This window comes from Equus caballus, chromosome 5 (genome assembly GCF_041296265.1).
Source record: "Equus caballus isolate H_3958 breed thoroughbred chromosome 5, TB-T2T, whole genome shotgun sequence".
NCBI classification, from domain to species: domain Eukaryota; kingdom Metazoa; phylum Chordata; class Mammalia; order Perissodactyla; family Equidae; genus Equus; species Equus caballus.
Window position 1 is genome coordinate 12,012,178 of NC_091688.1, and position 27,868 is coordinate 12,040,045.

General features: G+C 43.1%; 1 protein-coding gene across 1 annotated transcript in view; it reads left to right on the forward strand.

Annotated features, from left to right (window-relative positions):
* The window catches only part of PAPPA2 (pappalysin 2), a 255,786-nt gene extending 228,533 nt beyond the window's left edge, over positions 1–27,253 (forward strand). The window contains exons 21-22 of the mRNA XM_023640602.2: positions 24,590–24,688; positions 26,804–27,253. Coding sequence (XP_023496370.2) covers positions 24,590–24,688; positions 26,804–26,878 — 174 coding nt within the window. The 3' untranslated portion in view covers positions 26,879–27,253. The remainder of the gene's footprint in view (positions 1–24,589; positions 24,689–26,803) is intronic.
* Positions 27,254–27,868: the final 615 nt, after the last annotated feature.

A 27,868-nucleotide genomic window follows, 5' to 3' on the forward strand; every position in this document is an offset into this window, starting at 1 on the left:
TTACTATATCTTAGTAGTGCCTTTTCCCTCACTAGTCACAATTACTTGTAATAAATGCCCAAGACTTGAACTTTGAAGTGTGATCAAATGGAATTGCTACTGATCTTTCAAAAAACACTCACCTGAGTATGTCTTTATACATTCCTTATTAAAAAGGAAAATGAATCTTTTTTATGATATCTGTGTACAGAAAACCAAACGTTCTGTTCCAGCCTGATGATTTGTGTGCTGGGTGATTGTGAAGTCATTTAACTTCTTGCTTTCTTTGTATTTATGTTTTGTCATTTAAATAATAGCCAGCAATCAAACTTCTCTTTGCCTCATTTTAGCTGTTTACAAATCAGCTATGGTGATCATTCCTTCCTTGCTTCTCAGAGGACAGATCACATGGGCTTACTCTTCTTTTACATTCTTGCCAAGTTCTTTAGGATCTATGGGTGAAAAAGGGTTTCAAAAAAGAGGTTAATTATGGTGGGAATAATAATGGCCCAGCAGCCAGTCATGGGGACAGCCCCTCCACTTCTGGCAGGGTTAGTGTAGGTCCTTACGAACCTAAATCTAAATGTGTGTTAGACGTGTTAAAATCCACAGAAAAATTGAAAATTAGCTTAAGTTGGAGCTGTCTTCCAGGCTCACTGGCTGCCAAATTCCAGTCCCCTCGAGATTTGTTTGTGAATTTCGCCACCCGTTTTGTGTGGTCTCTGCACCAGGCTGAAAATCTGGGCGTGTCGTCAGCTTGTCCAGGGCCCCATTCGGTTCAGGGTTCTACTTTCCATCCTCCAGCTGGAATCTCTGGAAATCAGACTCCAAATGTTAATTAGGGCTAGGTTTTCGTTTTGAAAGCTGAAACCATTGTGTTTTCTTTCCCCGCTCTTTAAAAAAGTGAAACATTAAAAGTAAATGCAAATTGTAAAACCTCATGTAGATTAACAACGTTCATGAGAATTTATGCTTGTCTAGAACTCCCATGGAACCACGCCATGGCATTCTGTGGGCTTCCTAGGCTACATTTTGTTTCATTTGTCTTCTCGGCCTCCTGGGTGGCCACTTTCTCACTCTATTAATTCTCTTTATGACATTGGTTGCCCCTTTTTCTCCTCTCACCACACCCTTTTTCTGATTTACTCCTTACTTTTTCTTATTTTTCTATTCTTTTGATTTTTCATTTCTAGTCTGGGCTTGCAGACAATTGAAATATTACTCGCCTGCAAAATTGACATCATGGAAACTCTATACTTTCTTTTCTTCAACCTGCCTCATCTTCCAGATGCTTCCCATTGATTATACTGAGGTTCTAAGGATTAGCAGGGAGCAAACATAATCAGGTTATATCTATAAATAACTCTAACCCTTTCCTCTTTTCACAGGGCTTTGCTTCATTAAGATTCTGTGATTCTAAAATGTGTTTTAAATGTGGTCTAAGTATGAGTCAAATACCTTCACCTGAGACTGTTCTTAAATTCTATAGAGCATTGATTTGTTTACCGTTTACCATCGTGGTCATTTGCATAACACCTTTATTAAATAGTCATAGAGACAAGCTCTTTCAGAAAGCTCATATAATTTGAGTCATTTCTAATTCATCCTACTAAAATAGATGTCCTTTAAGTGAAATTCTTTTATTAAATACTTGTTTATTATGACTGAGCTCTAGCAAGGTATTCTATAGTCTCTTACACCTCATTTTTAAAAGTATGTAAAGTATATATGTATACCTACATACGTGTGTGTGTATGTGGGTGTGTATGTGTATGTGTCTGTTCTTCTGGCTAATGCAACAGTGAAGTGACAACAAAGAAAAGGGTGACAATCCCAATTTGACGACAATTATTTGCAATTTGCAGCAAACAGCATGTGTAGGGGAAAGGAATCGCATTTCAACCCCTGATTAATGGATTTAAATCTCAGCTATATTTTTGGGTAATATTTTTTAAACTTAATATTAATTCTATGAAAATAGCACATGAACCTAGTTTCAAAAGCCAGCCATGCTCCTCAGTTTATCTGGAAACCAGCAGGGCCTGCTCCTCTGTGTCCAGCTGCAGCCTCTCTTGGGAGGCGATTCTTTCGTGTCTTTTTTGCTTCTTCTGTTTCACTTCTTTTATTTCTTCTGGAAATTACATCTATAAATATCTATATCTATGTACACATACGTATATCTATTTGATGTTTAATGCTTCTACTGCTAATCATGATTTTTTCGTTTAGGATATTATTTACTGACTTCCTAATATAGAAGATGGGGTTTAAGTTTAGACACTGTCGCTCTCTCTCTCTCTCTTTCTCTCTCTCTCTCTCTCACACACACACACACACACACGCACACACCTCTGTCTGCTGCTTTTAGAGGTACCTGACGCTTCTAATTCCTGAGCTCTTCTGGTGTTCTGTGGCATTTCAGGCATTTAGGTTTCTGTTTCCTCAGATCTGCGATGTCAGCTACTACTCATCCATCCATTCCCATTTTCCTAAATGTTGAATTCTCTATTTGCTGTCATCGTCTCTCCTGCTCTCTTTTCTCTTGTGATTTCAGACCTTTTTTTTCCTTTAATATCATTTTAGTGAGGCTTCTAGAGGGAGTGGGTATAAAAACAAATTTGCTTCACATGTTTTCTCAGCACTAAGCCTGGGATGTAGTCAGTGCTCAGTGATCATTCTACTGTTACAATTAACTGCTTCCTTCAGCAGAGTTTATGCCTAGATGGAAGGAAAAAGAGGCACCTGACAGAGACAATTGTCCTCATTTTGGTATTTTTTCCCTCTCTCGTCTCTTCTAACTTCTTATTTCAGCTTAGAGCCAAATCTTTTCGAGGTGGTTAACTCCTGAAAGTGTAAATTTTAGATAAAAAATCATTCATGGAATATACGTCTGTTGTCCATGTACAGTATAAGTCTAGGGATATGAAGCGCAACAAGACAGGGGCCTGTCTCCGGGGCATCCCCACCTGACTTGGGGGAGGAACGTGTTCAGAGTGCTGTGGAAGCAGAGAAAGTGTGTTTGCTTATTGAGCAGGCTGCAGGTGCGTGTGGACATACAATTGGGGGAAGATTTCATAGCAAAGTGGCACTCATGTGGGGCGTGAAGGATATAACAATTCCACTAGTTGGAGGTAAAGTGGAAAGGCCTGTGGACGGAGAGGATGGTATGAGCACAAGGCACAGGAGTTTGAAACACAGGATGTTTGCAGGACTGACAGAGGGTGGGTGTGTGGGGACTAGAGATTAGCTTAGAGAGGCTTGGGCTGGGTTAGGAGGTGGCTCAGTGCTGTCCTGCTGGGGATATAAATTTTGTTCTGGAGGCATTGACATGCCTCACGTGTTTTTTTATCAGGAAGCTCAGATGTGGTACATTGTCGGAGATGAAGCCCACAGAGAAGAGATGGGTGATACCTAGAATGGCTAGGAGACAGTGTCTGTATTTCAAGAGCGAGGTGCTGAGAGCCCAGCCTTGCACTTAGGGATGGAAGGAAGTAATCATTGAGGGCTTTTCTTTTAAGATATAAAATTGAATCTAGAATCCCCTCCAATGGGAGAGACAAAGTTCTGAATCCAACTCGCTGCTGCTTGGGTAGATGGTGAATGCTGTTGACCTCTGTAAAGAGAAAGGAGCAGGCTGGTAGGAGAAGCTCATGGGCTCGGCTTTAGACTGAGTGAGCTCAGCGAAATTGGAGATAAAAGGTCTGGAGTTCGGGAACACAGTCTCACTTGGTGACTTACGTTGAGAAATGGGAAGGTGTGGATGATAATTGAAGCTAGGCTAGTGGAGGAGATCACACAAGGAATGTGAAGGGAGAGAGGAGGGGAGAAAAGACTTGGGAGGAACAGAGGAAGTGAAGCTGGTCAAGGAGACAGAGAGAGAATGATTAGAAGGGTAGAAAGAAATAAAAGAGAAACCTTTAGGTCTTAGGAAAGCCATGAAAGAGGAGAGCCTTAAGGGGAAAGAGTTGGTGAATAGTGTTAAATGCTACAGAGCGGACCAATGAGTATTGACAAGAGACAATTAGGTTTATGATTTAAGCAGTCACTGAAATCCCTGACACAGTGGAACAGTGGAGTGGAGGAGAGAGGGCAATAGGTTGAGAAATAGATAGGAAAGTGGATGGGGCAAATAAATATTGTTTCCAAAAGTTGGCCAGTACAAGGAGTGGGAGGGGCAGTATCTTAAGTGGAAAATGGTGTCCATGGAAAGACTTTTGGTATGGACAAGACTTGAATATAGTTATTGTCTATAGATAATAATCTGGTTGAGAGTCTGGAGACCCAAGGTAAAGAGGGGATGGAAGGGATTACAAATACTGTTGGCTCTGAGTCAGGTGGGAAGGAAGTAATAATCCTAAAGACAAAGTTTGTAGAGTGGTAGATGGAATTCAAGAATTCAAGGGTTTTTTTATGTAACAGTTTCTCATTTCTCTGTGTAGACTTTCCCATCTCTGTTCATGGTAACTTGATCCTTCTCTTGCTGAGGACAAAATCCTTGGTGTCATCTTAATTCATCTCTTTTTCTCATCCTCCACATCCAATTCGTCAGGTAATCCTAATAGCTCTACCTTTAAAACATATCCAGAGTCCAGCCACTTTTCACCCTCTCACCTGCTGCCACCCTGGTTTGGGCTGGCATCATGTGCTCCCTGGTTTATTGCAAAGCCTCCTGACTGTTCTCACTCCTTACCGCAGTCCATTCTCAACACAGCCAAAGGGGCCTGGTGAAATGAGAGTTAACACCAAGCTCTGCTCTGCCAAAGCCCTCCAAAGCTTCCTCATTCCACTCTGAGTAAAAGCCAGAGTCCTTGCCATGGCTTACACCAATATCCCCTCTCTGACCATTTCATTGAAAATTACAGCTATCCTTCCTCCCTCATTCTCAGCCCACCCCCCAGCACAGCACCACTGATTCCCTCAGACTGCCCCATTTTTTTATGGGACTATGACTTTCTAATTCACCAAATAATTACCTCTTCGTTATAGTTAATGTCTAGTTTCTCCACTGGGATACCAGCTCCACAGGGCAGGACTTTTATTTATTTTGTTCACTATTTTATCTCAGGTCCTTAGCACCGTGGTGCAGTGACTGGCTCCCGGTAAATGCTCAGTAAACATTTCTGAGTGAGTGGCTGAGGTGGGAAGTTAAGGGCAGCCACAGATTGGGGAGGGGATTGGCAGCACGCTAATGATCTTAAGGAGCAGCTTGATTCCTGTGGGGAAACGGAAAATTTTGCTAACTTGTGAAGAGTAAAAAGATTGCCAAGAGACCCTGCGTTTTATTATTCCTTGGAGAGTCTTTTCTCCTGAATGCTTTTTTTTTGTGGAGTGAAGTTTACAGTTAGCCTGTAACTTGCCCTGTCCTGGGACATTGGGGATGGGTAAAATTTGGATTCCCAGGGTCCCTTCAGCTTTTTGGCGGCTATTTGTGCACCGGGGAGAGGAAGCTTGGTTCCACCTATTGCCTCTCTTCTCTTTGGTTATGTGATCTCAATCAAAGCCAGTTAACTCCCACGGGAAAATATTGTCTCCTTTGGTTGACTTATCATGTTCTTTTGGGTCTCAAATGAGGTAATATTAGTGAGAGCTTTTGTAGACACTGAAATGCTACATACGGGTATGGGATCATCATCATCATCCCTGTGTGGGAAGTCTGAGGCAAGGCCAGACTGAGGCATGGCAACACAGGTGACGCATCCTTCATGTGGCCACCGGAGGTCCCCACCGAGGGAGCCAGATGTCTGCTGGGAGGTGGGCACAGAAAGCTGCAGCAAGAACCCATAAGGAGAAGCAGAGCCTCTGCTTGTCTTCTTCCAACTCAGTCTGATTCCTTTCAAGGCTACAGTTTTGAGCTAGTTTTTGCATCTCTTTGCATCCACCTTTCCAAAGTAGGCATCAGAACCTTGTTTAAGGGGCTGACGGCAGCTCAGATGTGAGGCTTGCTGGCAGTATCCCATCTCCAGCCCGCCAGCATGGGGTGAGCTTCCTTCAGAAGCTCCCCTTAAGAGGATGCACACCGTCCATATAGGGTAAGAACTCTCCACTTTATTCTTCCTCTATTTCATTGACCAGAGTAACAAGAATAAGAGAGAAAAAAAATGAGCCTTTGAATGCTTAACCAAACTAGAAAAAAAAGCAAAATCAAGAAAACCCTCAAAACCATGCACCTATTTTGAAAACATACTCACTGCCTCTTCCTCGTCTCAGTAGCCTGAGCCCAGAGCTCCTAAGTAAGCCCTTTTTTCCCCCAGTAGATTCTCCATAGCCTCTTCAGCCTTATGCATTGTTTTCCTTCCTATTTAAGATCAGTAATGAGAACTTGGCAGGAGAAAGATTCAAATGGGTCAGGAGGCCCTTGTGGCTTTTCTCGGGCTTGTTTTCCACAGCCCATTCTAGCCTGCAACATACTTCACAAGAATAAGTTGGCTGCAGATCTAACCCACGGTGAGAGGCCGCCACTGAGGGCAGCATTTCAGACCAGGGGGACTGGAGCCACGAGCAGGCTTCCTGAAGCACAGAGCCGGGGTGTTTCCTTACACATGCACATGCACACACACGTGCACACACAGCAGCGCACACCGGGATCCTCATCGAGAACAGATGCTGCTGCCTGCCGTGCCAGCCACGTGTCATGCATGGCATTTTCTTCTGTTAAGCTGTTGGCAACTGTTTTTCCTTTCTTCTCCCCTACCTCTGCCTCCCACCCCCTCGTCTCACCCCCTACACCCACTGCCTTAAAAATTCTCTCCTGATTCATACTGGGTCAGCCTCATATTTTTGTTGTTGTTATTATTATTGCAAACATTAGATGCTTCCAAAGCTGGAAAAAAATAAAAAGAAAGGGAAAGAAACCACAACAACCCCCAAAGAAAACATGTTCTAACCCAGGAATGTACAATACTTCATGCATGGGAAGCATCTTCCCACCTCTCCAGCTTAGCTACAGAATCTAGGGCTCCAAATTCCAACACATGAAAAAATAAACTCATCCAGCTTTTTTTGTGTGAGCTTCATACCATTTCCTAATCTGAAAGCTTGCTGCTCCCCCCAATGGCCAGGATTTGCAGAAGGGTCACAGTCTCCTTTCCCAACTTACACCATGGTTACCAAACTATGGTCACTCCTTCAGGTCCATTTATTCGTTTCTGCACTTAAAATAATATTTTCTGAATGCCTACTCTGTGTCAAGATTACAAAAATGAAAAAGGAGTTCCCAACACAGTGTATGCAATAGAGGTAAAAGATCAAATTGCTATCCAGTGAGTAATCATACAAAGATATGAGCAAAGTCACATGGCAGCACAGAGAATAAAGCAAATAACTTGTCCCGATCACATGGAGAAGATGTTATAGAGGGGCAGCCATTTGAAGTAGATTTTGAAAGATAAATAGGAGCATATGGAAAGGCAAAGATGTGGAAGGAAATGGCATAATGCAATTCATCACATTTTTCTGTGCTAATGCTGCATAACAAATAATACCCAAATCTCAATGTCTTTTAATAACAAAATTTACTTCCCACTCATGCATCTGCAGGTTGACTCAGTGGTTCTTCTTTAGGTTGTGGGTTGGGTTCAAGTATACTCCACGTGTCTCTCACTCAAGGACCCTAGCTTCAGGGTTTCAGGGTCAGCAGCTACTTGGGTTATGTTCTTCTCACGGTGGATAGCATGGGTACAAAAGGGCCAGCAAAGGCAGGCGAGGACATTCAAAACTTCTGGACAAATGTAGCATATGTTATACACACTCATGTTCCATTGGTCAAGGCAGGCCATATGGCTAGGCCCAAAATTAGTAGGAGGGGTAATTATACTCTGCGTATAGTGCAGTCATGGCAAAGGAAGAGAGAGTAAAAGGAACTGTGGACATATAATAATATCTGCTAGTCTGCCTTTTTAGTCACAAACATTTGTTATATTCAGATTCGCTCCATCTTATCCCAGGACACTCCAAAAGTCTTATCCAGTCATAACATCAGGCTTGAAATCTCGAACATCATGATCTACTTCCGGTTACGAAGTAGCTTCTCATAATCTGGAGTCTGATATACTAAAATCACAATCTCCATCTTCCACACACCTGATGGACAAAGTAGAACAGAAACAAGACAACTGCAATAAACATCCCCTTTCAAGGAACGTGAGGAGAGGCACATAACAGTCGCGGGTCCACAACAGTTCTGAAATCCCTCTGAGAAAAGTTGCAAAAACCCCTCCTCTAAGAATAGGGAGTACTTCTTGTTCAATAGCTTTTCATGGCTCCTCAGGGGTAGCTTCCAACGCCATTGTTCTTCAAGGCTCTTCATTGTTCTTCATGTTCTTCGTTGGCTCTGCTCTTTTGAAAGTCCTTCCTTTTCCATTATCCTCTTGGGTCACAAAAAGAGAGCATTTGGAAAGCATTCTCCTCTTGGAAAGTAAGTTGCTTTCTCAGTCTGCTTTCTCCTGGTAAAATGTAGGGGACCCAAAAATCTTTTTATGTTCTCTTACAGTGAGTCTCTTTAAATCCAAGCTGATGGTACTTTTGGTAATTCAACTCTCCTAAACTTTATTGGTTTTGTATATCTTGAATTTCAGTCATATCCATATTCCAAGAGCTATCCTAACAAGTCTTTTCAAGACATGCCTCTCTCCATAGATTTAGTGATAGGTATTCTGAGTTTATGAGACTTCCCTGGGACAAAGTCCTTAGTCTGTTTTCTATGAGTCATTTTGTTCGGCCTCAAGGATCTCTTAGGTGCCACTTTAATCCAATTAAAAGTCTTAACAAATAGTGTAATGGTCCACTCCTTGATGTTGTCTTTGCCTGAAGTTAAGTCTTAACTTGAGTCTTAGAAAGCCTTTCTAACACAAACCATTACTAAGTTTTATCTTTCACTGGGTGGAGATGAGAAACAGCTTTATTTTCCAGTACTACAAGTCCTGGAATTTCTGGTACTCTCTATTCCCTGTCAGTTCTGCTGGCAAAGCAGCAGCCTTTTCTGAACTCATCTCTTCCTGCAGTACCTTATCAAATGAAGGTGGTAACCATTAACTAACCCTAGTAATATTCTTCTTTAAATTGTCTTTGCCCAAAGCCAATAGGCTGTTAAGTAAATTTTCTGACCTACAAGTTATAACAATTAACATTATATCCCTCACAACTATGATAAACATTTAGTCAAATATTTTGCCACTACATAATGAGATGTTTCATTTTTCCAGCTTCCTAAAACAGTTTCTTTGCTTCCTGGTGTACCATTCTAGAACCAATGCCACATATTTTAGATTTTTGTTTTGGCAGCACCCCAATTCTGATACCAATCTTTGTATTATTCAAGTATTGCTACAATAATATCATATAACAAACAACCCCGAAATACCAGTGGCACATCACAGAAAATATTATTAGTCTATGCAGTGAAGTTGATCTTTGAGAACCTGAAGAAGTGTGGAAGGATTTGGAATTAAAGAGTTAAGCTGGGAGTAGATCACTCAGGCTCTTGTATGCCAAGCTAAGGAGTTTGGACTTTATCCTGTAGCAAGTGTTGAGCCAATGAAGGCTTATAAATAGAATATGAATTTACTTAGATAGGCTGTGGTCACAAATTAACCCTGAAATCTCAGTTATTTAACATGACAAAGGATTTATTTCTCATTCACATAAAGTCTGGTATAACTCTCTAGAGCATCCATTCATCTCTTCCATCTTATTCCTTTGTCCTCTCAAAATGTGGTCTCCATGGCTGCCTCCAAAGAGGCAGAAAAGAAAGAGAGAGAGAGAAGCCAGTAAATCTTGAGTCCCTTGGACCAGACATAATGCATCATTTCTGCTTGCCTTCCCATTTACCAGAGCGTGGCCACATGGTCTCAAGCCCGCTACAAGTGGGACACACAGATATCAGGTGAGCATTAAGTGTCTCTGTCACAGAAAAGATGATGGGATTTATATTTTAGGGAGGAAATCATGGTGGCAAATTTGGGCCGTGGAAGTCAGAAACATCGTCTCTTACCTGAACTAATATAACAGCCACCTCACTGAACACAGGAAGTGGAAAGAGAAGAGAGCAAAGAGGCTGAGTACAAAACTATTTTCTGCAGTAGAATAGTGAACATTTGGATGTTGGATGTGATGACAAGAGAGGGGTTGAAGATGAAGTTAACTGGATTGGAAGGTGGGGGTGGCTGATGATACCATGGGCTTGCCTCTCACGCTAATATCTCAGTTTGCTCTGAGTAGGCTCAGCCAACAATTTATCAACACGTAATGCTTCAATGTCTACTGTGGGGAACAAAGAAAAGACCTGGTTCCTGCCTAAGCACTTGAAAGTGTGTGCTATTTGTAAGTGTTTTTGTTGGTGTACCTATTCTGAATGTCCAGTTAGACTAGCTTCTAGAGAACAGGGGACATATTTCATTCTTCTGTGTTTATACCCACCTGCCACAATCTAGTTTAATATTAAACATTCAATAAGTAGTTAATAAATATTCACATTTGGCTAAGTGGTGCTCATTTTATTCTCTTCTCTGGTTGTTCCTGGCATATATTGTTTGGTAAATTCCATATTCATTGAATATGGAATATTGGTGTTCAGAACTGGAATTAGGGTTTTATTTTTTAATTAGAGAAACTAAGTAGTAAATTGAATATGCATTATCCACATGTGAAAGATCCTGAATAAGTGGAGATGAAATCTGCTCCCCAGTGTCCTCTCCCTTGTGTGCTGGTTTGGAAGTTTAAAATACTTAAGTTTAATTTTCACCTCTATTGCTCATTCCCCAAGTGACCTTGGGGCATGGCCCTTTGTCTCATTTTCCCCATCAGTGGAATATGGATAATCATATTAATCTACCTCACCAGGTGATGTGAGGACTAATTAAAAATGAGATTAGATTCAACTGAAGTCTTTCTAATGTGAAACATATTAAATTTAGTGGTGCATGTCTGCAATGCTGTTAGATTTCTGGGAATGGTCTTTGGCCTTGGAACTACTTATGACCCTGATGACACTGTAGCTGAGTCAGGAGTGTCTGCAGCCGGCCCAGCTTGTTGGCTGTACCCACCTGTCCTGGTTTCATGCCCTCTGTGCCCAGCCCAAGGGCCAGACCCATCCAGAATGGCTCAGTAACTGAATAACAGAAGCCAGTGATCTTTTTATTTCTTTTAGCTCCCTCTGAGAGCTGCTTCCTGCCTGTCCTCCTCTTACCTTCTTTTCATGTTCCCACTCTTTAGACGGAATCTCAGCGAATTCTTTGGGTTGACAAATCAGTAAAAATAGCTAAATTAATAAGTTCACTAAATAAGGCATGTGTGTTAGTCCACTTCAGCTGCTATAATAAAACACTGGCTTAAACAACAGATATTTATTTCTCACAGTTCTGGAGGCTGGGAAGTCCCAGATCCAGGTGCTGGCTGATTCAGGTCTCTTGTAAGGGCTCTCTTCCTGGTGTGCAGGTGGCCACCTTCTGGCTGTGTCTTCACATGGCAGAGAAAGAGAAGAAGCTCTGGTGTCTCTTCTAAAAGGACTGTAATCTTGTCATGAGGGCCCCACCCTCATGATATCATCTAAACCTAATTACTTCCCAAAGACCCCACCTCCAAATACCATCATATTGGGAGCTGGGGCTTTAACATGTGCATTTTTCGGTATACAATTCAGTCCATAACAGATGTGTTTTGCTCATGTTCACTTTACCCAGGCAGACAATGTCCTGATACACAGAACTAGGTTCCCAATTTTGTTTAATAGGTCTGCCTCCACCGTGTAATTTTGGGGATGCTATGCATGCTCCTGTTTCTCCCCCAAATACTTGTCCCCACCACGTGGATCACAAAGTCTCCAACTTTCCACAATTAAAGTAAATGTTTGCCTTAATATTTTATCCTTTATTTAGTTACAGATACATATGTATCTGCAGATATATGTCTGACATCACTGACCCCTTAGTGTGTCAGCTGCTGTCCAGAGAAGTAGGAGAATATTCAGATACTATGGTAGAGGTGGATGCATTGGTTATGTGAGTTGTCAGGGGGAGCAGAGTCCAACATCGAGGTGGGGATGATGGGAAAAAAGCAGACCAGGGGACAAAAGACAAACTTTGACACATCATTGCTGCTGCGCCTCAACTATCAACAATAGAACGTGAGAGAAATGATTAGTATTTCACGTAACTTTTCTTATGTATTTTGCCTGCCTTAAGGCATGTCATTCTGTCCCCATAGTTGGACAAGGTAAGTGGTAAGATCCCTAGGATTACTGGTTATAGTTGAGAGGGCGGAAGAATGACCAAGTTGTCCAGTAGCCACTTCTGGGAGGCCTAGTCTCCACCTTCACAGACAGGGAGCCATTGATGCCCAGAGTATCTAGGCTTATTGCACTCAGGAAACAAACCGACAAAAAATAGCTCCTGGTCACATAGTATACATACTTAATAACATTATTGATTGTTTATTGTATGCCAGCTGCATACTATCAGGAATTATTACCATAATTGTCATCCCTGTTTTACTGATGAGGAAACTGAGGAGCTGAGAATTTGATCAGCTTTTCAAAGCCTCAGAGTTAGCAAGTGTGGGACTAGAAGGTGAACCCAGGTAGGCTGATTCCAGAGTCCCTGTTCTGAAACTGGTAGGAAAATTAAAAGCAAATAAACAGCCCATAAACTAGGAATGCAGGACTTTTAGAAAACTCAGCTAAGAGATGAGCATGGGGTGCTGGCCACCTGTTAGGACACTCCCTAGGCTTTGCAAGCTTAAAGCCAGAGGAAGAGGAGGAAGGGGAGGTGTGCCAATGCACTCTGCTTAGCGAGGATCAAGGAAATGAGACTAGAGAACATGTTATGAAACAGATGCAGCCGATCAGTGGATGAGTGAATAAGATACACAGACAAGCGTCCCATAGATAAAGGGAATGTAAACAAGACACTTGCACAGAGAATAGGTTCCATATGGGTGAAAGCAAGACTGGATGGATTGACCAGTTAACGGAGAACAGAACAGCCGGGCTGACAACCCAGGATGGCGTGACAGGTTGAGGATGAGAACCGCAATAATCAGCCACACAAATCGAGCTGTTCATAGACACAGGAACTAAAAATTAGACTAACGCTAAGAGAAACAAGACTGTTGGCAAGAAAATATTCTAGAATAAACATGGCACCTCCCTCCTGCCATTCCTCAACTCAGCTGGACCTAGATATTACTGGGGGTGATAAAATTGTCATGACTAAGTTGAGGGGAGAGCCTGGCAGAAATCGGGCAGGAGAGAAAATGTGTTAGGGCCCTCTAGGCCTGTGTTTATATGGAAAAGGAAAATGTATAGAGCTTCTCGCTGTGAGGTGGGATGGTTTGCTGACTGGCAGCCTCTATTTCCCGTGGCTCAGTCCTTAGATTTAGTTAGGATTCTTTCTAGTTATTTTTTTCCATGAGCAGAATTTTTTGAGAAAAGCTTAGCATGATTTGAATAGTCAAAATGTCCTAGACAAACCTTCATCCCCATCGGTCTTACCCAAATATGTCCATTCACCAAGTCCTGACAGTTTTCCTTCACCGAACTCCTCCTGTCTGCTTTTTGCAATTCCGTATTAGAACAGCCAGCTCTGTTCTCAGTTCATATATAATTGAGATCAACTTCTGTCTGCTCTGGATCCTGCCATCTCTCTCCTGAACATTCCCCATGCTGTTCCCAGATCCAGATTTTGAAGCACACGTTTTAACGTGTTCTCCTTATGCTAAAAAAAAAAAAAAAAGATTAGATTCCTCTGGATGGAGATTTGACCTACTTCAAACTTGGACCATTAATACTTGAGGCAGAAAGCTACAGATATATCTTTTCTTTTTCTCTTTGAAATCTTGGCTTGTACTTGCCCTCCTGCTGGGATTTTTCTCCCCATTTCTCTGCCCAAATCCTATCCATTCTCAAAGATTAAGTCTAATCCCATATAGTTCATAAAGCTTTCCAGAAATGCCCTAGCTCCTTTCCTGCTCTGAACTTCCATAGCTCTTATCAGTGCCATTAATTACTTTGGGAATTAATCCTCCCTTGGCCTGTGACTTCTTCCCTATTATCTCAGATGCTGTTCAGATTCTGCCTTATTCAGTGCTAATGCCACCAAACCTTCTTTAACAGACTTTGTCATGCAGACCCTGCTGTGGAGCCTTGTACATAGTACACACACTAACTATGTGCTAATTGGATATCCCAAGATTCCAGCCACTAGTCACGTGCCTGGCTCATAGTATATGTTTTGAGGTTAAATATTCTGGATGATACACTTCTCATGGATTTCTGTGACGCTGACTTTTCCTTAGACAGAAAGTGGCTGCTTCACGCCCATAGTTTTGGGGAGAAATGGACCAGGTGTGCAGTACTGAGAAGTGGAGTGGGACCTATCATTATTATAGGATAATAATGCTGTGGCATTTTAGGCCTGGGCATTAGACAGCAGCTCTATGTCTTTTCTTCAGACAGGTTCCTTAACGGCTCTAGTCCTTGGTTTTTTCGTCTGTAAAATGGGCACGATATAATACCTACCTCACTGGGTTATCGTGAGGGTTCGATAAGATCGCATGCACAAACCTTGTAGCACAGTGCCTTACACACAGCAAATGCTATGTACAAAATAAAAATAGTATCTTGCTTCTCCATAATGTTCTGTAGTCTGTAAAAATATTTTTACCTTTAGGTTCTCTCCTTATGCCTAGAGCTTCAAGAGAAATTGTATATGTACGTGTGTGTATAAAATAAAAACACATATTTTAAAGTTATATGTCTATAATATAAATATTATATATTATTAATTATTATGAACACATATATCTTATACGTGAAAAGTATATATATCACATATGTACCATATTTATGCGTATGTGTGAATATGTATATACACACATATACACATACATACGTATACACACATATTACATATATGTCAAAGAGACAGTGAGAGAGATGACAAGTGCTGTGAGTTAGATCCCGTGAACATATGTGAAAACTCAAAGAAATATAGATTTCGGTTTATCCCAAAGTAAAGCATCTTTGTGAAGGGCTGGGTGTGGTATCGTGTTGGAATGGCAAACAGCTTTGTCAGTTACTTTGGTTTCCTTAAACACCTCTTTCCACCCTAGAAGTCTCTGCTTCCTCCTCAAAATTTCCCTCAGTGTGCTTGATTGTTGAGGAAGAGAGTGAGAGAGAGAAAACGAGAGAGGGAGAGATGGAAGGAGGCAGTGGGGAGGGATTGAGAGAGAATGGGAAATAAAAAAAAAATAAGACGCTCAGCAAACAGCAGGAGGGCCAAGAAAAATATTTAATCCAAACAATGAATATTGTTGTTTCCTCCCACAGTCTGCATTCCCAGTCATCTTCCACAGGCAGGCTTGGGGAGCCAAGAAACGCCAAACAGCCTGGCATGATGTGCGTGTGGCAGGGGCACGGGGGGTGAGCACGCGTGTCAGGGGCTGTGGTGGAACATTCCCTCCACCGGCCCAGGCTTGCCTCGACCTCCCATGAACTGCAGGCTGGCCAAGGAACCAGGAGACGGCGACAGACAGAAGTGAAGGCTCAGGGTCAGAGCAGGACCCCTGCTGTTTGCCCTGGGCCTTCTTCCAGGAGTCACGTGCTTTTCCATCCCTTTCTCCCAGCTGCAGGTTGTCCTCTTCTGACTTCTACCTACTTCCCATCCTTTTGTCTCCTTTACCTTCCGGAGCTATGTGAGCTCTTGAACAGAGTGTGTACGGCTAAGGTTTCAATCAGGCGGGGTGTGGTCCTGGCATGACAGGTAGCAGAAGGCCAAGAGAGGGGGAGCTGAGGGAGGGACCACCTACAGAGGTGAGGGCCAGGCGGAAGGCTCCACCTGCTCAGCCAGGTGCCTGCAGGGGCCTGAAATTCCACTCTCGGTTTCGTTCTTCTGAATCTTTACGTTTGGTTCTGTAAGAATCGACTGTTAGTGAACCTTTACCTGGAAGGTCATGCTAAGCTGTTTTCAGGTGATGTTTTAGAGAGAGTAACTGATAGCGAGAATAGATACCTGGGGAGGCTGGGGAATAAGACAGAGGAAAGGGACCTTCTCTTGGAGAAAAGGCAAGAGGAATGGAAAGCAAAAAATATTTTGCGTTCTCGGTTTATAGTTCATTCTGGAGGGGCTCCCCGAGTGCCACTCACCAAATATTCATTGGGCACCTACTGTGGTGTGTTCGGCATTGTGCCGATACAGGGGCCTTATTGCTGACGGAAGGACGCAGGAGTGGAAAAGGAGCAAAACAGAAGTGTCCCTGCTCCCATGGCCCTTGCACAGTTTAAACCTCTTGTGTTCATAGTTTCTATCTCTGACCTTAAAACACAGTAGCTCCAATTAGCTGGGAAGGAGGCCAGAAATTCCCCGAACAAACAATTGTTAATCCATTCCTCTTAAAAGAAGAAACTCAGGTGCCATGCGGCAGGGCTGTCAGGAGAGTTTGTGGCCACCCTACCCCACTTACGCCATGAAATCAAGAAACAAAATCCTGAGAATTAACGGGCCCACCAGCCTCCCAGTGGAGATGGGAATCAGGTCTGATGGTGTAGCATTATGAGTTCCTGCTGGGAGTCCAGCACAGACTTTGCTGTACCACAGATATCAGTACTGCTGGAGCACAGCAATCAGGCCAGCTGGAGGACTGCTGCCCTGTCACCAGACAGCATCCTGGGAAGTGTTGCTGTATGGTCCAGGAAGGAGTGAGGGCAACACTGCTGTGAAATCAGAGTTTGACAGAAAAAGACTGGGAATCACTAGCATCACGTCTGGACTAGCCGACCGTGTAAGGTTAGCTCCTCCAGAGAAGAGGGGAAGCATGGCAGATGGAGTGAGACTGACAGAAGAGGAGAAAGAAGGTGTGGGGGACGTTTGTTTCTTTAGGACGTGGAGTTGGGATTTGATGCGGAGGGGCCGGACAGTGACCTTTTGAGTGATTATGGAGATCTGAGGAAGGAATGGAGGCGATGGCAGGGAGGGGGGCCCTCGGTGCTGCCACCGTCTCATGTAATTTTGGTAAAAGGTAGAGGGGACTGAGGCCAAAGGCACAGAGTTTCTTCTGTCGGTGAGGCCTCTGGTTCCTGTGAGGGCCAGGACACACTGCCATCAGCGGCTGTGGCGCACCGCAGTGGCGTTTCTCCACAGAGGAACAGAACACACATTTGCAGGAGGGCTATGTCGTTTTGTTTTGAAGCCTCCTAGGATAGCGGGACAAGGGCCTGTGAAGGGCTATTTCCTCCTGTCTCTATCTCTTGAGAAGCAGAGCTCTAACTTAGAGCTGATGTTTTTCTGGCGCAGATAAATGCAGACTCTGCCTGAAGACTCCCCTGCCACATCTTCGCCATCTGGGCCTCTAACTCCCCCCATCTGCTTGGGGTGAGTGAGAAGCGCCCGGGCCATGTTGGGCCAAGAGGAGAGCCTTGTGGGGAAGCAGGTTGGTGTATGTTTGCGAGGTGGAGAGTCTGCACCGCTGGGTCTTATTTGCAGCTAAATGAAAGGAGCTGCTAGAAGGTTGTTTTTGGCTGAAAAGTAAGTCACAGAGTCTTCTCACCTTCCTGTTTTCCTGTGGCGCACGTCAGGGAAGAGGTGTCTGTGATGGTTTGGGGTTTTTCAGAGGCTGAGGCACCCAAGTCACCACTATGGTTTTGAGGAGAGCCTTAGTTTCCAGAAGCCAGTCAGGACTTTCCCACTTTGTTTTTACAAGTTCCAGACCCATTTCCCCTGTCACCTGACTCTCTCTCCTTCGTGACTCAGATGGGTGCATCTGTGGTGAAGTGGATGGGGCAGGAGGCTCACAGGCATGAGAGCATCCACGGCTTTGACTCTGTAAAGTGTTGGTGGCAGCATCTTCAAGTTTTTCTGACTAAAGTCTCCATGGGGGGAACTCAGACACCAACCCACAGGGGCAAAAAGCAATGGTAGTGTTCCTGGCAATTTCATAAAACTAGCATTCACTGAACACTTCCTGTGGGCCAGGTACCATGCCAAGTATTTTACCTCCATTTGCTAATTGGTTCCTTACAATGACCCTATGATGTAGGTGTTATTCTCGTTTGTGAATGAGGATACTGCTGCTTCAAGAAGTCCAGTAACTTGCCCAGATTCTAGGAGTTGGTAAGGAGCAGAGCTGGGATCTGGGCACAGGTTGATCTAACACCATATCCCGTGCTCTTAATCACCGTACTATACAGCTTTGATCATTTTCCTGGGCAGGAGCTGTTAGGTTCTGGGTACCTTGAAGCAGATGAAAATATTACAAGTGAAAGCAGTCAATTGGCCGTATTTTGTTTGCGTTTGTTTTTTCACCTCCATTTATCCCAACTACTTCTCTCAGAAGAGCTAAGTTTTTGCACTACTTGATTATTTCCGTTCTAAGACTGTGGTTTGGTTTTGGTGTCAGATATAGATAAGCTGGTTGTAACCAGGCTTTCACACCCTGTAAAGGTACACATTTGCTTTTCCGTTCCTGAGGGTCTGGTGGATTGCACAGGCAGAGGTTTGAAGCCCTTCACAGAAGCTATATGACCTCACATGGACCAAGTAAAGCACCATAGACACAAGACTAGACCACAAGTCCTGATGCTTCTCTCTTGGGGCCACTAAACGGTGCTGCTTCCCTCTGCCCCTCCAATAGAATGTGTGTCTTCATTGCTTTTCTTTCAATTACATCTTGCCTATCTATTGTTTGTGGAGCAGACCCTTGGCCTTCAAGGAAGTATTTTTTGCACTTTCAACTCTTGGCTGGTAACACAGCAGGGACTTAACATCTTAGTTATTAGTGACTTTGCCAAGGCCCAGATTTGAGTCATGTAGACTTCAGGGCTGGTAGGAAGGAGCAAATCTCTTGGTTCCAAGTAACCAAGCTACCAGTGCAGCATCACCATGTGACTGTGTCATTCCATATTAGTCCTTGCAAACATAGTCATCTTATTAAAATACTAATAGCGTGGCTTAAAAGTGCTCCACCTTGCAAAGGCCCAAGATCTAGGCCCCTATTCCCCATCAGCTGTTGAAATCCAATCACTTGATTACCGATATTTGCAAACATTCCTAGGACAGCGATGGTTTCATGGCCTTATTTCTGCTCTGGTTTTCAGCTTCTTTTTGTTTTTGGAGTCTAGATAATTTCCTTTCTTTTCTTATTATCCCAGCTGTGGAACTGAGAAGATATTGTTACATTCTCTCCAGCATTTTTGGATTGTTTATAGAAAGAGAACTTTCAGAGGGTATATTCTACTATCTCTTCTCTCTCAGAAATAAAGGTATATCAAAACTCTGCCCCTAGTAGGAGAGAGTAATGAAAAGGAGGGAGCTGGTCATAAAGCCTGCCAAGGAGATGTGGTTAGCCACCCTCATGTTTATTTGTTGAGAACCTCCTGGGCATCAGGCGCTGAGCTAGTAGCAGGGACTGCAAGGGTGCTTAGTCTCTGAGCCCTTGGTGATACACTCAGAGTGTTAAGTCCTGTAATACATATGTGGATAAAATATGCGACAGTAGCACAGGGGCAGGGAGAACTCTCTGGGTCCAGGAAGCCAGATGAGATTTTCCAAAGAAGGTTTATCTGAGAAGCTCTTCCTTCAAGATCCATCTCAGGGTATCTGTCTATTTTAGTTTTACATTTTCCAGGAAGATTGTTGCAAACCCACAAACGTGAGATCATCGGCACCCTCCCACCCCAAGGGGTGAACACTGGGGGAGTGGAACAACTTCATTTCCTCTTTTCCTCAGATGACTTTCGTGAGCAGAAAAATGCCTGGCTTTACCATTCTGGGGCCCAGAAATAAATGTTTCTGGGTTTCAGGCATCTGCTGATGGGATGGGAGCATAGTGTTGCTTCCTCCTGGGGGAATCAGCCTCCAGGGAAATATGGGCCGACAAGCCTGAGCCCAGAAGGAGCTATGGTACCAGGTAGCTTATTTGGGATAAACTTTGACCCACAACTGAGAAAAGGAGAAGTGAAGTTGTGGGGGTCCAGGGGACTTGACATTATATATCAGACCCTTTTTCTTGTTTCTCTGTTGGGTTACTGTGTTCACTCATTATTGATGCTCCTGCACCTAGGCCTTTTTTGTAGAGGTGCCAAAGGAGTTTAAGTTACCTTGCTTTCACCCCATATTAAAAGATTAATGAAGTCATCAGAGAGTGGTAGCATGATATAGTAAAAAGAACATCTTATCAAGAATTAAGAAATTTAGGCTCTGTTCCCAGGATTTCTAGTAACTTACCTTGTAAACAAGACATTTCACCTTTTAAAGCTCCATTTCATCATTTGTAAAGTGAGGGGTTTTTACTAAATAGTCTTCAAGGCTCCATCCAGCCTTAGAATTTCATATATCTGTGGTCCTTTAAAAGAATCAAGTAGTGTTCTGGTCATCAAGGGTCCCTAAGGGGTCTCAAAGGTCTCCCAAGTTTTGCCCCTGAGATTCTAAGAGAGGCCTTGCAGTGAAACCCAAGCAGTGTGGACACAGTAGGCAGATCCATGGGATGAAAGGAGAATGAGAATCAGGCTGGAGATCACCATTCACTGGAGAGCTAGGAAAGAAGAGAAAATTGACACACATACTTGTAGAAATTTACGTAGAGCTTCCATCTGCTGCAAGGACTCCACCGGGTGTGGTGCCACAGCTGCCCTGGAAAAGGACTTCTTTTGGGCCTGATGCAGCCTGATCAATATGAAGAAATGCATGTGGGTCTGATTTGTCATTCGTATAACGAGAAGGTTTTGATGGGCAATGATGTGGGAGAAAGAAAATAGTATTAGGCATTAGGCAAAAGTGTGATGAGCATCCTCTGGTCTGAAACACCCTTCAAGATGATAAATAAGGCTTCTGCCCCATGCCTTACCTGTAGAGACATGGTCACTTTTGGCTGAGGTGCCAAACTGTAGGTTAGCAGAGCAGAAGTTCTGAAGTCCAAAACTAACCTTTCTAAAACATCATTGTGGTCATGAGTTCTGTTGCAAGCTGTAAAAGAAAATATTCTTCATCTACTTCAAGTAATAGAGGTATTATCAGCCAATCAGTCAAAGTTTATGGACTTCTTCCTGAGGATGGGCCTGTGATAGCAGTCTAGCACCACCCACCTTTCGGTTTTCACCCTCTTCTTTCACAGGCTCCTTTTCCCCTCTGAATCATCCAGTCCTAAGCTCTCTTCAGGAACTGGATGTGGCTAAGCCATCCACTGAAAGCTCATGCGGCTTCCCGTCCCCTCCCCCAAATCTGGATTAGGTGCTTCTCTCCTGTCCACATCTCTATGCTAGCACTCATCGTCATAAGCAATAATTACTTATGGTGAGTTCTCTCAAGGGCTGAAGCCATTTTTATTTATCTCTGCATCCCTCTAACAATGCCTGGCACATGTAGGTTTGGGATAAAGAGTATGGAGTTATTGAAGGAATGACTGCATCCGTAGACACCAGACAGGGCAACCATCCCCATGCCTAACTCCTTAGAACAACTTTAAACAGAAAATATCACTAGATAATATAACATAAAGAAGAAATTATCTTTACTTTTGAGAAGTTTCCAAAGTTGTATAAGTTGGATAGGCTGACTGCCCTTCATCAGCATATTTCATCCATTATGCACAGCCATTTATATGGCCACCTCATCTGCTGGAACACAGCTAGCTGGCAAGAAAAGCCTTCCTATAACAACTAAAATAGGTATCATCAAGCTCATATGTCATAAGAAGAGCAAGCCAGCCTCTCTCTCAGATTTAGGTATTCATTTAGGTATAATTCTAGGAAGCTTGACTCATGAAAGAGAGAGTGTGTGTGTGTGTGTGTGTGTGCGCGCGCACGCGCGCGTGCATGGGCTCATTTAGCAAAGGGGTGAATAGCCCAATGCAGAGAGTGGCTCTGAAGGTGAAAATAAAAAATATTCCTGTTGACGGCTTTGTAGTCTATAAGTTATTAAAAGGCAGGGAAACAGGAATTTTATAAAGGTTTTTTTTTGTTGTTGAAATGATTAAAATGAAAATGAAAAAGTGGCCCCTAAAGGAATAAGCTTCAGGCATTTAAAAACTTCCCTTATGTGGACCACTTCATTTTCTGATGTTACAGGGTAAATGAGGTGTGTGTATGGGTATGGAAAATGCACCTATGGACTCATTGTGCAGAGAAACCAAGCCTTGTACCCTCCCCAGGAAACTGGGGAATTTTCCTGCAGGGAGGAGGGATGTCCGCACTCTGACACCTTTCAATTGTTAAGATTTAGATCTCCAGGTCTACCCCAGTCTTCAGATGCTTTAAAAAGTTTGGATCAATTAGTCATTTTTCCCTTCCTATTTTTTCCATTGTGACTTTGGACTCAAGCTGTCAAGCTTCCCAGGCACATGTTGCCATAGGAGACTCTGTTTGTTTAGGGTGGAGTAGTTGTTTTTGGCAGGTTGGGGGAGGAGCAATTAATTCTAATAGGTATATAGTAAATTAAATACTTGAGTCTTTCCAACCTTTTCTCTGTATTTCTGTTCTTTTTTTATAAATTCCCTTCTCTTCCCAGATGACCCTTTAAGAGCAGAAAATAAGCAGCTTCTAGAAATCGTATCCAGGCTATAGCAATAGAAGTCCAGTGACACCTAGAGAAGGTCACCTAGACAATATTTGCTCTTTCAACGTATCTTCCCTAATGTTCTTGAGATGAGAAGCCATGCTTGGGAAAGATTTTGGAAGGACAGATTCCCCAGGGTCCTCTATTAATTCATTCAAATGTTTAAGTTGTTCTTATGAAAAGGAAGATCTTTGAATCTCCCTTTAATCCTCCATACTGAAGACCATGCTTTTATATGTAGAAAAAGTATTTTGGGTGCTCTCTGGATTTTTACAGACAATTATATGAAAAAGAAAGAAGGAACAGATTAAATTTTGCCAATGAGTCAGTCAGGGTTGGAGAAAAAGTAACAGATGCAGTGTTAGATGAAGAAAATATACTCCAAACACTTGAAGAAGAAAAAGAAAACTCTGAGGGAATCTCAGTATCCGGTCCTCCCGACAGCATCTATAGGTGTTAAGGATGCAGCTAATGGTATTTTGACTCCTATTATTTGGCTGCAGTTGTGAACACAAGTCCTGATTGCATAGTTATCCCAGATTCTCCTGAGCCAGAGTAACTGACTCCAGTGTTAAAGACAAATGCTCATCTCAGAATCTTTGTCTTTTATCCCAGTGAGGCCCGTGTTGAAAACACAATTCATTTTCACTTACTGCTCTCAACTAATATTGCTGTGCAGCTGTGCGACAGCTGTTGAGTTCCACCCCACAAGTAGCAGCTTTCAGTGGTTGGCAAACTGGTATACATCTGGAACGATGTGCAAATGACCTCAGGACCCCATAGAATAAATCAAAACATTGAAGTAATAACTTGGATGAGCTCTTTCTGATGTAACTCAATTGCTGAAAGTTATTTAATGTCCATTTTTTGGTTTAGTGATCTATCTCATCAAAGCATAGTGAAATAGGGAACAGTTGACATTTAAGGAGGGTCGGGGGAGAGAAAGTTATTTGAAAATGTGAACTGGAAGGTGGCCTCAGAACTCAGGAGTCTACTGTCTTGTGGCCCAAAGAGTTTGACCACAAGATCTTTCCTGAGGCTTCGCAGCTGGGCATCCACTCAGGATGGGGAGCAGCCAGTGTGCTTGAGTAGGTGGGCTGGCAGATGTGCCCTCCAGGATGCTGTTGGACCCTGTCTTCCTCCAGAAGTGGTTCTAGAGAAATAATGCATTGGGCTGCTGAACTATTTTTTAACCGCTTGTTAGTGTTCTTATCATGCATTCCCTTTTGGGCTGAAACACTCCATTAACTCTGGTTTGGCCTGGGCCCCTTTCCTGTTTTGTTAACTTGCGACAGTAACAGGAGTAGATGGAAACCATTCAGCTTTCTCTGCCCTAGCTCTGTGTCTAGCTGCTGTGCATGAGGTGGCTGTACATGTGGGACTATTTCTGTCCCAGCACTCATGCCCCAAACTCTAGGACCACTGCATTCTGGTCACATACCATTTGAGTCTTCACAGCACCCCAAGACTACTAGGGTCTAGGGTCTCTAAGCACAGGGACCAGGAGAAGTCGTGGAGGTTATGGTCCTTAATCCCAAGCAGCAAAGAGTCAAGATTGATGACTTCTAATCCCAAGATCATCTGGGCTCTAGCTGTGTGACCTGGAGCGATTTTTGTCACCTCTGTACATCTCTGTTTACTCACTGATAAAATGGGACTTTTAAAGCCAACCTTTCCTGATACACAGACTTCTCCTGATGATCAACAGAGTTAAAATGTGTGAAAACATTTTGTAACCTACACAATATAAATAATATTTATAATAATTAAATAATGTACCTATTATCACAAGAAAGCAAAAAATTGATCAAGGAATTTAAATGAACCATTCTGGACCCTCGAGTAGGCCAGCAGTAGGTGCTACAGGTGAAATTTGACAATTCCTTAGATCCAAGGGTCTTATCTTGAGACTGCAACTTCTTGCGATTGTTGGGTCAGTTTGTGCCCTGCCCCTTGGTACTCTCCCATCTTATCTCTTGAGGTGCACGGATTATGCTGGTGTGGGGGTGAGTGGGAGAATAGGGTGAAGCACAGTGAAGCTGAGCTTAGACACTGACCTCCCACCTCCTTGCCAGCCTTTCCAAGCAGACGGTTGGTGTGATACCATCAACAATCGGGCCTACTGCCACTACGATGGGGGAGACTGCTGCTCGTCCACACTCTCCTCCAAGAAGGTAAGTGAGGCACCTGGGGGTGTGGGGAGGGGGCGGCAGCTCCAGGAATAAAGGCAGGTGCTTTGGCTAGCTCTCCTTCATTAGCTATCATTATTGGTTTTTATTCAACAGTCAAGAAGTGGAGATTATAGTGAACAAACATTGGAGCTTCTACAGTGACAGGATTAAGGATAGTGGTTTTAGGATAGATTATTAGAAAATACTAGTTCTTTAATTGTCAGTCCTGTGACTCCTTCAGAAAAGCCCTGGCTTTTGCTACTCGGAGATTCACACCTGCGTCGTCATCCAGGAAACATTTTTGTAGGCAGGGAATAATGGCCTCCACCCCTTGGGGAGGCAAGCTTACCAATGAAGTGATGTCCAGTTATTATGGATCTTCATAATTAAGTTAACAATCCTATAAAGTGTATTGTAATCATATTGCAGATATGTGTTGAGTGGCCACCAAAAGCTACCTGGAGCACTCTCTGAACTGGGCTCCGGGCTCTCTTAAATTGACAGATATGCTCAAGCTAAGCCTGCAAATTGAATAGGCTGAAATTTTGCAATAATATGGATAAAAAACCAAGTACTCCGAAGACATATGATGCTAGTTGGCCAATGGGGACGTGGTATTACCTTCCTTGTACATGTGTCCACAATAAAGTCACACCTACATGATCACCTCTACACAGAGCTGAATCCTACAGTCCCTAATGACTAATATTTACTGAATGCTAGCTATGTGCCAGGCACTATTTTCACCACTTACGTGAATTAACTTATTTAGTGCAGAGCGCTCAGCAGCTCATTGTATCACTGTTCAATTTGGCCCTCTTTTGCTCTAAAAACCAATAAATTACCAACCAAGGGAAACAGATCAAGAGCTTGGATGACAGGTCAGAAATCATGCCAACCAGTTCCTAGTCTCACCTGCAGAAGGTAACTTGTCAAGGGTCCCATCTCTACACTGGAAGACAGGACCACTTCAGAAGAAAGCAAGCAATTCTCTCCCCATCTCCATCTCCCACTCAGCAAATCTAGGGTTTGTCTTTAATAGATTTCAGTGCCTGTGGCCAGTGTACACAAGAATCAGGATTGAAAATGCACTTCACCCCCCTGTTGATTCCCAAGTCACATTTTACTTCATATGTGAAAATATGCTGGGAAGTTTCCCCAAACAATGCCACCCGTTCTCCAGCCCACTTGCCCGATCACCAAGCCCGTCTCTTCAGTGTACTTGAACTATTTTCTCATATGCCTATATATTTTTACCTCATTTGATTGTCATGCCCAAAGGGTAGAATGTTTGCCATTTTTGTATCATGTCTCCCGAATGCCCGGTTCTCTCTGAAGCTAGTTACAGACATTCAAAAAGTATGTTTGTCTGTTAGTAGCAGCACAAGCAGGAAGAGAGCAACTTTTGCTGGACCATCTCTGGCATAGAGGAGGGATAATTACATAGCAGGAGGGCAGTCCAGCCACAAACAATGGGTAGAGAGATGCATTGTTTCACCAAGCCAAAGTGTCTATCCTGGGTTCAAGAAGGGCAAAACCTCATGCTTATGAAGATGGCAAGGATGCTCCTATGGCCCCAAGAACACCAAGGGGTCAGAGTCATAGAGCTAGGCGCTAGAGTCTTGGTTTTCCAGATAGTGTCGTGACCTTGAGTTGAGTCATCCAACTTTTCTTGGCTTTTCTTGAAAAAAGAAAATGCTAACATTCATTTTACCTACTTTGTAGGGATTTTTGTGCAGTTGATAATAGCAACGAAAACATTTGCAATGGTAGTTTTAGACATTAGTGGTAATATTAGAAGTAGCAATAACAAGTGTTACAGGTGCCTGGAAATGTGTTTTATATCCATCCTCTTATTTAAACCACACTATTACACTCTGGGGTAGTTACCGTTGTCCACCCACTTTATATATAAAGAAAGTGAAGCAAGGATGGTTTACCTTGCCTAGGGAGACATGGTATGTAAGTGAAAGTACTGAGTATTAATTTCAGTTCTGTAATATTAACACGTGTTCCCACACTTCCTCTGGGACCAAGGGAGAGAAGTGAAAGCTGGCTGAAGAGTCTTAAGTTTGGCACAAAAATGGGTTATTTCAACTTCTCTTTGATTTCCCCTAGGTCATTCCATTTGCTGCTGACTGCGACCTGGATGAATGCACCTGCCGAGACCCCAAGGCTGAAGAAAATCAGTAACTGTGGGATCAAGCTCCTCCTTCCACTGCCCTGGAGGCAGTAAGAAAGAGAGGCTTCCCCAAAAGGAAACAAGAGGTTAATGAAGAAGAAAGACCATGAAATGAGGGAAGAAGGAAGAATGTGAAGGATCTATAAGAAACACGAGAGGATGTTTATAGGTGCCAGTGATTGCATCAAGTAGCCCAAGTAGGGAAGGATCATAGGCAAAAGTTTCTTCAAGGAGGCAGTTGATTAAAAGTGGAAGAAGAAATATGATAGATTTACAAGGACCCTCCTCCCCCATTTATATTCTATCCAACCCCATCCTCAACTCTTACCCTGCTCCCCACTCTGCCAGCTATTCAGCTCCACCTAACTTGTAAACCAATACCAAAATACTAGAAGAGAAGTTACCAGGGACACTCTGTTGATACCCATTTTGAATGGATTGCCATCTTTCAGGGCTCATCTACTCTAAACTGGCTCTCTCCCTTTCTTTTGTGTAGTCTCCCGTAGTAATAATGAAGTTAGTTATTCTTTATAAGTATTTAAACATAATTATATAAATATATTATATATATTATATTTTTTGCTGTCTACTAAGCTAAAATTATCCATTGTTCCACACATGCTGCTGTGAAGTTCATGTCCAAAATGAATGCTGAGCATCTGAGGACAGAAAGACAAGTTCTTCTGCCATCTTTCTATTGATGAGAATTGGCAGGTTGAGAGGGAAGTGGAAGAAGGAGAGAGAGGAAGATTAGATGGAGTTCTTGAGGCTAACATGTCAGCTAATCATCTTTTTATGAGCTGGGAGCTGGGCCCACTTTGAGGAGATGGGGGTTGGAATGACAATACTAAGAGGCGTGGAAAGTTGGGTGGGACTACCTACTGGTGATGGGTCCAGAACTAGACGTGGTTCTTGAGTATCCATCCAAAAACAATAGATTCACTTCTCTACACTTCTCAAAACTCTTAGTTGGAGTTGGTGAGACCTGGGATTGTCTACAC